At 42.8% G+C, this 12,386-nt stretch overlaps 3 protein-coding genes across 6 annotated transcripts; 2 read left to right on the forward strand and 1 right to left on the reverse strand.

Moving 5' to 3' along the window:
* Nucleotides 1-11: 11 nt before the first annotated feature.
* On the reverse strand, nucleotides 12-5,850 carry LOC129598500 (folylpolyglutamate synthase, mitochondrial-like). 4 transcript variants are annotated; one of them, XM_055496457.1, is made up of 6 exons: nucleotides 4,613-5,850; nucleotides 3,942-4,105; nucleotides 3,676-3,730; nucleotides 3,474-3,605; nucleotides 3,092-3,397; nucleotides 12-1,396 (listed from the first exon to the last, which is right to left on the reverse strand). In XM_055496457.1, the coding sequence occupies exons 3-6, from the start codon at nucleotides 3,697-3,699 to the stop codon at nucleotides 281-283; spliced, it is 1,578 nt and encodes a 525-aa protein (XP_055352432.1). In that variant the 5' UTR covers nucleotides 3,700-3,730; nucleotides 3,942-4,105; nucleotides 4,613-5,850; the 3' UTR covers nucleotides 12-280. The 4 variants fall into 4 exon arrangements, with proteins under 4 accessions (XP_055352432.1, XP_055352423.1, XP_055352441.1 ...); XM_055496448.1 differs by having other exon boundaries at nucleotides 3,942-5,850; XM_055496466.1 differs by lacking the exons at nucleotides 3,942-4,105; nucleotides 4,613-5,850 and having other exon boundaries at nucleotides 3,092-3,380; nucleotides 3,676-3,923.
* Nucleotides 5,065-9,792, forward strand: LOC129598520 (dual specificity mitogen-activated protein kinase kinase 7-like). The gene is made up of 10 exons (XM_055496477.1): nucleotides 5,065-5,643; nucleotides 5,725-5,935; nucleotides 6,242-6,361; nucleotides 6,445-6,505; nucleotides 6,616-6,735; nucleotides 7,489-7,596; nucleotides 7,679-7,766; nucleotides 7,916-8,007; nucleotides 8,101-8,324; nucleotides 9,037-9,792. The coding sequence occupies exons 1-10, from the start codon at nucleotides 5,463-5,465 to the stop codon at nucleotides 9,434-9,436; spliced, it is 1,605 nt and encodes a 534-aa protein (XP_055352452.1). The 5' UTR covers nucleotides 5,065-5,462; the 3' UTR covers nucleotides 9,437-9,792.
* Nucleotides 9,793-10,455: 663 nt separating this feature from the next.
* LOC129595913 (uncharacterized) lies at nucleotides 10,456-12,120 on the forward strand. Its single transcript, XM_055493049.1, has one exon. It carries the CDS (start codon nucleotides 10,609-10,611, stop codon nucleotides 11,926-11,928), a length of 1,320 nt encoding a protein of 439 aa, XP_055349024.1. The 5' UTR covers nucleotides 10,456-10,608; the 3' UTR covers nucleotides 11,929-12,120.
* Nucleotides 12,121-12,386: the final 266 nt, after the last annotated feature.

The raw sequence follows: 12,386 nt of genomic DNA on the forward strand, positions 1-12,386 counted from the left end.
ATTTACGTAAATTACGTTTTTTCTTTGGAATCTTGCATGCGGAATGAGCTTCCATTATATAACAGTTCGAACAAGTATAAATCACCTAACATGATAAACGCCTGCGTCGTGCAATTTGGGAATTTCACCGTACCAGAATCATTCATTTAAACATCTAAACGGCATACACGATGCACAAAATGTACAGGAAGCTTTTTCAAACATGCAATGTAAATTAGCCAGCAAAGTTTCCTGTTACCACAATTTTACCGGAATAGCAACAAAAATCACTTGGAAAATTCTACAGTGTATTGTGCAACGACGGATCCAACACGGTCAATACTGCGCCGACCAAGTGCAGACTTCCGGTAACCAGCACCCCCACATGCTCATCATCACCATGCGCCTGTCCTTCAATCCAACTCAGCGCATCCGCTACCGTCGCAAAACACTGGCTACATCGCTCATCCGACAGCGATTTCCATACAGATTCATGCAAAGAACATCGGGCCATCTGGTGGTCGCGATTAACTGTGAAGTTGAGCAGATCTCCTGCTCCCGCACTTCCGCCCAGAATATTCGGACAGAAGAGCGCCGCGTCAAAGCCGCAGCTTACCAGCGGACGTAGCAGATCTTCCGGTTTACGATCCGCTGTGGAATTAAATATCAGGAATTTCCGTGCACTTGTCTGTGTTTCTTGAACTTTCTTAAACCACTGTGCACAATACTCCACACTGTCTTTCGTATGGGCTCCATCCAGATAATACTGAACATTATTTCGCCGTATAGTTTGAAATCTTCCCGGCCAGACACAACTTTCTAATGCATTCACCAATATACTTGATAACTTGTATCCTTCCAGAACGTCGGGAATTTTCGCAGGTTTTTCCAATTTCGAAATGCTCACACTTCCTACAGGTTTCTCTATTTCCGCTGATTCCGCACTTTGCTTTTCGATTTCACTGTTTTCTTTACAGAGACAGACGTTTTCCTCATCGGAATCCCAGTTTTCCAGTGTCTCATTGACACTGTCAGTCTTCCTCATCAACCAGAGCTTGACCAGCTGCAGCGCCAGCGATGCATTCAGGCTTTGTATGGCGCCTTCAATTCCGAGATGGATCGGGCCTGATGGACAGCCGTAAGCCGACAGATCCGGCGACACAGACAGCGCGGCACCAATTTCCGCTGCCCGTCCCTGCAGTACTGCCATGGCTTCGGGAGGCTGTGTAACCGTGACAGCCGGGCAATTTCGCTTAAAGATGCCCGCTTTATGCCAGGCGATTTCCGCTAATGTGTTCCCCAGAATGGGCATGTGGTCATAACCCAGGGAGGTCACCCCGCAGACGACGGGATTACGGATCACGTTTGTGCAGTCGTAAGCGCCGCCGATCCCGACTTCCATTACCGCCACTTCGATCTGCAACGAACGGAAATTCCTGTAGAGAATCTCGTCAAATGAGAAAGCCGATCTGTTTCATTACAGCAAATATCAATACAGTGAATTTACTAAAATAAACGCCGACCAATATTACGAAAGCGAAGTAATTCTATCGTTTCCACCTACGGGAAAACTAATAAGGACCTGTTTATAACCTGGCGCCTGTCTCTGCTGCCTTTTAAATGACGTGCATAAGAAGTGGTTCTCTTTCAATTGTTGGTGCTTATTAATTGCATTAGCGCTCGTATGCGTTAGTAAATTAATCTGCAACATCATCGGCGTTGCTCTTTCCTAACTGAAATTCTACTGGGAATGCACAAATGTTTCACGTGCCATAATATTGCCGTTTACGTATTAGCATTAATATCTAAAGAATGAGAGCGTCATCAACATTAAGCAGCTCTCCACAGAAACGTCGTCGACAGTTTCGTGTACATTACTCTGCAGATACGACGCACTTCCGCGTGCTTCTATGCGCAGCGTCAAGTCGGAAGCGAAGAACATTAGTGCCATATCACAGTATGACCTATCGCGTAAGCAATGTTGTTCCCATGATGAGCAGGGAACAAAGAAACCTCTTCACAAAATGCGAGGATGGACGCCGCCTTGGGCAAGGTTGAATAACTACAGTCTACAGATATGTTATGCACAATTGTGCCACCTGTTGAATCGTAATTTGCTCGCAAGTACTTGTTGTTACGAAAGTTCGATAAGAAAGTGCGCTCGCTATATAAATACAACAGACCGGCCTGTCGGCACCATCTCGTAAACATTAAAGTTGTTCCAAAAATTACTAAATGTATGTGAATCACCGGTGACAGTGATTACAAAACTAACAACGAACTGCACAGTAACTTTTCACGGAAATCGATGTTTACGGCCGTTTTTTCCCAGCCGACCAATACTGGAAAACCTCGTTTCTCCTGTTTTATGGTTTAACAATATAAAATGAAAATGTACAGCAGTATACATTAGCAGTTTTCATTAAGTGACTCTTATTATTATCATTGCAGTCATAAAAAAAAAGAGGTAAAAAACCGTAGAATAAAATAAAGGATACGTACAAAACAAAATGCAATAAGAAACAAAACAAAATGCATCATAACATAAATACTACTGTAGGCTCGGGGAAAAAAGAAACAGACATGGAACCGCTGCAATTTTAAGATTAAGAATGTGGTCTCAGTGTTGCCTGTTGGACAGACAAAATATACGAGCGCAATACAGTAAAAAATACTGCTTGGTGTGAAAAGATCGGTTCTGATAAAATAAAGCGATGCGATTCGAAGATAACTTTTGATAATCAAACCTTATGACCGCTCGTTCCGAAGATATCTATTAGGTACATAAAAAATTTGCAAGGAAAAACTGACAAAACTACAGTAAAACCTGTGTAATTTGAACACCTGCGGTTCCTTCAAAAGCGTTCAATGTAAGCATCTGTTCAATATTCGCAGTAGCATTCGTAGTCTAAAAAACGCTGCCGTTCCTTGCCGAGCGTTCAAAATTTGCGGGTGTTCAGTATTCGCAGTTGTTCAATCTCACAGAGTTTACTGTATAAGATATTGAACGAAAAAAATAAAAAAAAAACCCAACAGGGCAACTTGAAAAATAAAAGGTTAAGAAAACATTTTTAAATTGTGTGGTCGTATGCATTTCGAAAAGATTTCATACCTTTTCTTTCAAGAAGACGTAGAAACACATAACCGTCAAGAACTTGAAATACGGTGGCATCTCGTCCGGTTGGCAGGCGCGAATCAACCGTCCATAGACTTCCCAAAAGTACTGCGTAAACAGTTCCTCCGAGATGGGCCGGCCATTAATCCGGATCCGCTCGCGGACCGCCACTAAATGCGGCGAACTGTAGAAGCCTGTTTTATAGCCGAGATGCCGTAGGAGACTCTCGGTGAAGGCACACGTCGAGCCCTTCCCTTTCGTCCCGCTAATGTGTATCACATTCAACCTGTCCAGATCGGAAGGCTACAACCAGTGGGCTAACGATAATTTTCCAAGCGAAATCATACAAGATAAGTGCTGCATATCTGCGTAAACTTACTTCAACATCGAGATACCGCAGCAGGTTCTCCATCCATTTGATATTGTTGGCCGCGTTGCGACTGCGTTCGCGGCGGGCTTTTTCCAGCACCTGCGCATTGCTTTGTAAGGTGTTCAAGGCGGCGATCGCCTCCTACATAGAACACCATAATGGATGATGAAATGCTCATGACCAATGGTCAAGATGAAGAGATTTTCCGCACCTGGTATGTCTTAGCCGTGGGCATGTCGAAGGCCGCTGTTTGTAAATTCCGCACCCTGAATGATAAATTCGATAAAATACTGTATAGAGAATTTCTATCCGGATGCCCGGCGTGGTTAAGAAGACGGAATAAGCAGTTGTGCGCCATTTATATGACTGGAAATGCTCCAATGAATGTTGAATATCACATGGCGACTTTTGGCAATCAGTTAAAGAAAACGTAATCAATGGCAAAATCGCGGGTTGCAAAGTTGAATGAGTACGTACCTCGTACGCTAGCTCCACCAGTCACCATGTGCTGTTCAATAGTAGTCAGCAGAAGAAAAATGAGAAAACTGGTTCAGTTTAATTCCCGCAGGCATACTGCATAGTGCATTATTGTTTTTCGATTAAGTTTACTCATTGCCATTGGAATTCTTAAATAGCCAGCACTACAAAGAAACATTTACACAAGAATAGCGCTAATAATTTTCTGTAACGATATTTGGTAGGCTAATAAGGCATTAATCCTGCACTGTGCGATGTGCACTCACTGCAGTGAGGCCTCCATTCAGTAAGATGTACTTAATCGTACAAAAATAAGAATAAAACATTCTACGAGTATAATTTGGAATTACTTATCATTTTTCATAATAATTATAAGCACTTCTAAATAGTATGTATCAAAAAGTGGCTTAAAATAAGACTAATGTAGTTGTACATATCGTATGTATTTATGGATTCCTGTGTCCAGATTTTTTCATCTTTCGTTCACCGGCGTATTAGCTAAACCGTAGCAAACATTTCCGGTCTGGAACACATTCGATTTAGCTACAGAGCAGTAGGAATTCAGAAATAAAATTGTGACAACCATAACAAGATACAAATGTATGCAATAAGTTTTTGAAATACAGCAATGCACCACTGTTGGTTTGATAAAACTTACGTTAATAACTCACAGTAGTCAAATTACGGCATACAAAGTAGGGAAAGAACCGGCAGCCGATTGATTTCCGGTTGGCGCTAACAGGAGCACAGCCGAATTGTACCCATTAGCCTGCCATCGATTGCGCTTCCGCCAGCCTGCCAGTGCCAGGCAAGCCGGAGCTGCTATCGCGTAAGATACGAAATGTCACGATTAGTCGATTTTTTTTTTTTTTATTTATGAAAGCTTTTATACATTATCATCGAGTCACAGCGTGCAATTTTAGGATAGCAAATACAGAACAACTGAATCAGATGGAATTCGATAACACATTTCGTCTAACAGTTGCCACCTTCAAAATATTTAGCGCTAACAATCCACAATAACAGCTCCCGCAGCTTTAAAAACTGAAAACGATGGCTTACTATCTGCGGTACAAGAAGACGTACGCGACTTAATGTAAAGAAAATGAGACGCTGTTCGAGTGCACTATATGGAGAAGCTTACGATTAATACTATAAAATAGGAGAAACAGAACCAAGGAAAATTTCAGAATAGCTGGGTAAACGTGTGCCCCAGGAAATCCGCGACGAAGCCATTCTTTTCACTTGTTGGCGCTGGTGTACTTGGTGACAGCTTTGGTTCCTTCCGATTAGTCGATTACGTGATATGTTTAATTTACGCTGTGACGACAGGGTCTACGCTGTTTTTCGTGCACGTGAATTTCTTTCACAGCTTGAGCGCGATGCCAATTTAGATGTCATCGTTTTCTTTTACGAGTTTGCATTTTCTCTTTATCCAGTTGGGTTGTCCGTAATTCACCATGGATCCGTAGTTAGAAGTGAGGGATTTCTGTTCGTCATATTTTCTTCGTCTACGGAGACATGGATGGCGAGGAAGGTCTGGATCTGGCAGCGAAGATTCGCGATTTGGACAAGCGAATCCAGGCTGAGAATCAGATGAGTGAAAATGGCACATTCACGCACAGTGGACAGAATGTCCAGAAGCCTCCGTTGAATTTCAATCTGTTGAGCCCGTCGGTGACGCGCAAAAAAGTCAAGCCCCGTAAGGCGCCATTATCTTGTTTGTATGGTGCGAGCTTGCGAGTTGCGACATGGCAGTGATGGCGATAATGATGATTTGCAGTTCTGATGACATCACACACCACCGTGGGACCTGCGCTGGGCCGCGCCATTACGCCTGATATGGAGAATGAAGCAGCCGAGCCGTCCCTGTTAGGATTTCGGGATTCCTTCCGCTTAACCAGGCAGCGCAGGCTGGAATTAGCCAGTTCTGCGCTTCCGCCTGGCGTATTCCAAAACGCAGCAATAAGTTCGGCCAAAACCGATGATCACCAGTAAGTGTTCCCTGTACAATAGTTTGTGTGTAGCAGTTTAGCATACAGGTAATTCATCCGTGCTATTTGGTTTTATTTAATTTTATACCATTTTAAATTTTTGATAATGATTTATTAACATTTTGCAGTTTGGCGCCGATTAAAACTTCACAAAATGTGGAATTTTAAAATTTAGTTTTATATCATTTTAAACTAATAACGTTTGTTAACGTTTTGCAGTTCGTTACGGGTTAAAACTTTACAAAGTTTGATATTTTTATGGCAGGATGTTATGTTTTTAAAGCTCATATATTTATTATGTTATAGAATCGAGTACGAAGAAAAATTGGGTGAAATTATGAAGAAGACAAATATAATAACCATACGTGGAATGAAATACGAATCCAAAATCGACGATTTGGAAAATTTGGGTGAACTGGGACACGGGTACGGTTGGCCGTGATGTCATTTCCATAAATCCATTTTTGCTTGTGGACTTTGTTGCAATTTTTGCTGGATTGTTGCAACAGGACATGTGGTACGGTGGTGCGGATGCGTTTCAAGAAAACCGGAGACATCCTGGCTGTCAAAGTATGTTGACTTAATGGATTTCAAATTGGATTACGGACTATTGATTCGTGTGGTGGTGGTTATGTGTGCGTGTGTGCTGCGCGACGGCTGATTTGTTTTTCTGGCATTAGATCATGCGTAAGTCCGGGAATCGGGAAGAAAATAAGCGCATTATTCGCGATTTGGACGTGGTGCTCAAAAGCCATGATTGCCCGCATATAGTGCAGTGCGTGGGATGTTTTGTGACTGACGTAAGTGGCATTATGTGTAAATGGTAAATCTAAGGTAATTAAAATATCGGAAATACGGTGTTGGCACAGACATATTATTGATTATTTTTTTCCCTGTGGAAGGCATTATAATGGCTTGTTACTTTTTTTGTAAAATTAAATTTGTCATCGATTTCATTTGACTTTGCCCTGGGAAATCATAGTTCCGGTTTGACTAAATGCTGCATGATTGTTTTGATGATAATATTTGTTTAGTCCATGAGTGAGCAAGTTGTATGAGCACCAATTAATCAAAAGAAAACGGTTGGTCAATATGCTATGTAAACGCAAAAGTTTTATCCCCTTTGGCTTCATGGATATGATTTTTGTACATGATGAGGCTTTTTTTAAGAGAAAACGGTAGATTGTAGATCTGGCATTGAAATTTCGAAATGTGGTATGTCCTCAGTCTCTCAGTTTTCATTTTGGCAAATGTAGCGAGTTTTTTCCCATATCAAGTGTCACTTTGTTAGAATAAGAAGGGGAATGATACTGCGATGATTTTCATGCGAAATTGACAGTTGGTGGGAGCGGTTGTGCTCGTTCCCAGCACTTTATGAACTGCACCCTACATCATTAAGCATTTTTTAATCTTGGGAACGCCTTGGCCGTGGCTCATGGTCGATAGTTGACAGCTACAGCTGCACTGGCCTGTAATGATCAACTAATTCACTTAAATGATAGAATAAGCATCTTTGACGAATGATCCTCCTTCAATGGCCAATTTTTACACAGGCGGAAGTCTGGATTTGCATGGAAATGATGACAACGTGCTTGGAAAAGCTAATACAGCGCACCCATGCCCCCGTTCCTGAGAAGATTCTGGGAAAGATGACTGTTTCGGTAAGAAGGCTAAACATTTTTTATCGCGGTCGTTTTACTGTATTTTTTGTGAATTAATTTATCTCTGTGTGCTGATTATTAGGTTTTGAAGGCCTTAGATTATTTAAAGGAAATCCATGGTGTGATACATCGCGATGTGAAACCGTCCAATATTTTGCTTGATTCCAAAGGTATAGAATGCAGTAGATGACTTTAATTATTACATTTCATCCAGCGGTTAATGTTTTATTGCGGTCATCTCGAAGTGAATCTGCAATTAATATTTTTAATGCGGAAATATTTTGTGAGCTATTGGCTAAATGTTTTATTTTCGCTGCAGGTACCTTTAAATTATGTGATTTCGGTATCAGTGGTCGTTTAGTGGATTCCAAAGCCAAAACGCGTTGTGCGGGCTGTGTGGCCTATATGGCGGTAAGTGGATGGCAGAATTACGATGCATCGTTCCTGTGACGATTGATTTTCTGAGACCGCATTCTCACTTCTCATTATGATTTGCATACATAGCCCGAGCGGATCTGTCCCGCTGATCCTAACCGGCCTGATTATGATATCCGTGCTGATGTATGGAGCTTTGGTATCTCTTTAGTGGAGCTGGCCACTGGGGAGCTTCCGTACAAGAATTGTAAAACGGATTTTGAAGTGTTGACTAGGATCATTGAAGATGCTCCGCCGTCCTTGCCGGCTCATCGAGGATATTCGATGGATTTTTGTGCCTTTGTCAAGGACTGGTAAGTGCTTCTGCCTGTGATGCTAAGTACAGCAAATGTCGGGAAGGGCCAGTTAATTGGTGCTTTTTCTTGCTGTTGTTTAATACGTATGCATTGGAGACGCATCTGTTCGTTGCTGGAAGCTGTTAAGGAAATCACGTCGCCACTTTTTTCTTTTGCGAATAGTTCTTCTTTTGGCGGATTTCTGTCTGCGAAGAATAATTTATGGGCGCTAATAAAGTTAAATTTGTTAGCACTGGCAGAGTAATTGCGTCCCTTTTTTTCTTTAAAGTACAACGCGTTTTTTAGCCGAGTAGAAAAGGTTTTCAAAGGGGCTTGCGTTTGCGTTCTGACGTGCCTGATACTGCAAAGTGGAATTAGAACACTTTAACTTTAATGGCGCATTTATGATCGCAGTATAGCATATTATTGTCATACGTACGAGTAAGTGATGGCTTATTACTCGTAGTTAGTGGTTTACGGCTGCCGTTTCGGCTATTAATTGCATCGTTTCACTAAAAGGTTCATCACCATGATATGCTACTGTATTGCTACTGTATTGTATATATCGATCAAATCAAATCGATATCTATTTTGAATCGGCTAAACATGCCCGTGTGCAAGAAGTTGTACACATTATACAAGTTGAATTGTCTTGTGCGATGTGCAAACGTCACCGCTTTTGGCTTTTGCGATATGTGTAGATCGATACTTACGTGTTTTGTTTTGACAGCCTGACCAAAGACTACAAACGCCGACCGAAATATCGCAAACTCCTGGATCATCCCTTCGTTGTGCGGTATGAACTGTTGAACGTGGATGTGGCGTCGTGGTTAAAGAATCTCCAGCCGCGGCTGCTGGTCCCGTTGGCGTTCCAGAACGCATTGCTGTCCTCGCCGTCCCCCACGGCCGCTCTGCCGCCGCACGCTCCGCCGAAACACACCACCACGACGACGCCCACCTCGGCCCATGTCGTCGCCGCCACGACGCCGCAGTCCGCACCGCAAACGCCACAAAAGTCCTGGTTTGTCAAGCAGGCCACCAAGTCCATTTTCCGATCCGCTGCCAACGTTCCATCCACTGCCCCGTTACCGCGCAAGCAATACAATATGGTCAATAATGCATTCTTCTAGTTCCGGTGAACTAGAGGGCTTTTGATGTTTTGTCTCTCAGGTGTAATGGAAGGTTGTTTTTCTTGTTTGATTTTTTTAATCGTTCCACAGAGATTTGGAGGGAATAGTCGGGTACTGAAAGTCTGAAAGATATTACTATGTATGTAGAATGTGTAGACGGTATGGTTTGTGGAATCTGTAGAGTAATTTGTCGTAGGTGTATATAGTGTTTAATTTGTTTTATTGGTTAGTCAAGTTGATCAGCGATTGCAGATTGTGCTGATAATGGTTTACTCTGGTTTTTGACAGTGATCGCTGGATCTGGTCCTTAACTCGTGATATTGAATAAGGGGTATTAAAGACCGCTTGGAAATTGATTTGATTACAATTCAGCACTTTTTATTGTTAGGTATACAGTACAGATACCACAAAATCGAGGTATATGATACTCGTAAACCGAAAGCAGTATATATAAGAACAGAGCCAAATTCATGTTAAAAAAGTGAATGTTGATTTGTTGACTTCCAATTAGCACAAAATTACAGTATACCAGCCACCAGGTAACTGTATTAGTAACTGAGCTACCGGCATTACGTAGTTTGTGAACTACGTAGTAGCAGTAACATTGCGTACAGACTGCAGTAGTTTCATTTTTTACGGAATATGATAGTTCTCTATATAACCAAGACACAAATGAAATATCCCATTGTCTGTTAAATTCAGGGAACATCGAATGCGCAAGTTCGTTGCTAAAAGATGTCATAAAGGTCACTCTGTGCTTACGGAGTACTGCTTTGATTTTTATGCAATATGCACACATATTGCGTATACGGCCATACGTACAGTAATTCCTTAAAAATGTTCCATTTCACACAGCAAGCAACTTAGCACTGTACATACAGTGTACACCGTAGTGTATTTTCATTTCTATCGGTGTTTTTGATTCGGTAAATGGATGTCCTAGCTATCTACCCTGGTGATTAGATTACCGAACCTGCGCCCGCTGAGTCCAGTCTGCTTTTGCATCAAAACAAACAAAAGCGCAGATTTTGCACGCTCATTTTGCAGTCGCTGATAGCACTAGCAGCATTCGGCAGTGCAGTCAAAATCACAAGATTTCCAGTAAAAATCTGACTTCCCAAACTGCTGTTTACAAAATCTGCTTTGGTTGTTGCTTGACAAAGTTACATTTTATGATGGAAAACTCTAACAATAATTCGTCACCGGTTGGCACAAATCCATCCGGGCTGACATTTCACGATTTCGTTCCATCGATGCGCCGAGCAGGCACGATCACGCATTGGCCGTCATTTGAGCGTTTCTCGTCTACCATAAAAAAAGCCAACGATTTCCTGACCGCGCATTCCACCCTGGAGATTGTCAACTGCGAAACCGTCACCTTCCATCTGACGCACGACGGCGTCAGGGATTTTAATAAGACCGATTTTGTCCTGTACGGCGAAATCCACAACGGTTTCGTCACCGGACTGCGCGTCTGGACACAACCCTGTACCGATACCAGCCGGACCACGGTCCAACAAATCGGCTGCTTCTCCATACTTCCCAGTATCGATAAAGACCGCGGCGCCGCGACGACACTCGATCATCTCACATACGAAGCCAACAATTGGCTGAAACGCAATCCCGTCCCGGGACGACTAATCAACGTGCAGACGGTGGAGATGCGGGGCTTGCGACAGGGCAAGGTTGATGTCGATGCGTCCAGTTGGACACAGGCCGCCTCCAGTAACTCCTCACAACCGCACACGGTCCTGCAGTTTTTCCGTGTATTTTATCTCATCGGTGAACCGTGTGGTGAGGAGATTGTGTTTATGGATATTTTCCCGACCATGCTGAAAAGTAAAGGCTTAGCGGATAGTGAGGCAGAATTCGAGCCGTTCAGTACGGTTTTCGACAAGGCCACTGATTGCTTGGCGACACTGCCGGACAAGTATCGCTTTCTCAACATGCAGACGCTACAGTGTCGATCTATCGGTGGTGTGCCGTTTCGGAATATCTACTCCACATTCTACCAGAGTTCTCCTTTTCACAAACATTATCTGCGCTTTCTACGTATAACGTGTGCCAAATCGATGAAAATCCCATCGTCCGTTAATGTCTCGACGATGCGCTGTCACCTGTTTGAACCGGAGCTGCTGCAAGATCCCGGCAAGTGGATACATTTGGCGAAATTCGAAAGTTTAACGCTGCTACAGAAGCGCATTGACCAGTGGGTGCGGAATAGCGGGGTGCATGTTGTCACCGCCGAAAGCGTCAGCTTGAAGACAAACAGCGGCGCAGAGCGGACACAAGGTCACGATGCAATGTACACGTGGAACGAGACGCGGGCTGATTCTCGGGGCGTGGAACAGGCGACGTTCGAACAGTATATTACATGCCTGCGGGTGTATTATACGGATGGCGGGAAAACAGCCGAGAAGCCGGTGTGGCCGCGGACGATTAGTGACTACCGACGGGAAAACGCAGACGACACGCACTGTGTAATAGTTTAACTTCTCCATGTATTTATTGTTTTAGTTATTCAGTATTCTAATCCACCGCTGCACACATTTTTTCTCCTCATCAGTAAATGACTGAAGTTTTTGCTACGATTGTAAAGGTGTAATCACATACCTTATTCGAACCTGTCGAAAATTTTGTACTTTATAGTTCTCCAGAACATTTCTGTGGTGAATAAAAAGTAAAGTCTTGCCTGGTGTCTCGTGACTTTGTAGTTTGTACGACGATAAAGCAAAAATAATCGGTCATTCAATAACAAAAATACGTGTAGGCTACAATATTTCCAATCGTTCTTCCTACAATTGCTACCATACATTATCACCAACTCATGCGCGACCATAGCATTCGTAGATTACCATAATTATTGTATTGTGCCATATGCATAATATAATGTACAATGTGCAGATACGCTGTCGCGTTAATTACTGTACTTCTTAGTAATACTTCGTGC

The sequence above is a fragment of the Paramacrobiotus metropolitanus genome, unplaced genomic scaffold, assembly GCF_019649055.1.
Source record: "Paramacrobiotus metropolitanus isolate TYO unplaced genomic scaffold, Prichtersi_v1.0 Parri_scaffold0000003, whole genome shotgun sequence".
NCBI classification, from domain to species: Eukaryota; Metazoa; Tardigrada; class Eutardigrada; order Parachela; family Macrobiotidae; genus Paramacrobiotus; species Paramacrobiotus metropolitanus.

Bases quoted from the DNA above. Each gene is read 5' to 3' on its own strand.
- LOC129598500 (XM_055496438.1), bottom strand. From the start codon at position 3,822: ATGGCGCACAACTGCTTATTCCGTCTTCTTAACCACGCCGGGCATCCG. The intron at 3,606-3,675 runs GTGCGGAAAATC...TGTTCTATGTAG, and splicing joins CCACGGCTAAGACATACCAG to GAGGCGATCGCCGCCTTGAA. The intron at 3,398-3,473 runs GTAAGTTTACGC...CACTGGTTGTAG, and splicing joins TGCGGTATCTCGATGTTGAA to CCTTCCGATCTGGACAGGTT.
- LOC129598520 (XM_055496477.1), top strand. From the start codon at position 5,463: ATGGATGGCGAGGAAGGTCTGGATCTGGCAGCGAAGATTCGCGATTTG. The intron at 6,506-6,615 runs GTATGTTGACTT...TTCTGGCATTAG, and splicing joins GAGACATCCTGGCTGTCAAA to ATCATGCGTAAGTCCGGGAA. The intron at 6,736-7,488 runs GTAAGTGGCATT...ATTTTTACACAG, and splicing joins TGGGATGTTTTGTGACTGAC to GCGGAAGTCTGGATTTGCAT.
- LOC129595913 (XM_055493049.1), top strand. From the start codon at position 10,609: ATGATGGAAAACTCTAACAATAATTCGTCACCGGTTGGCACAAATCCA.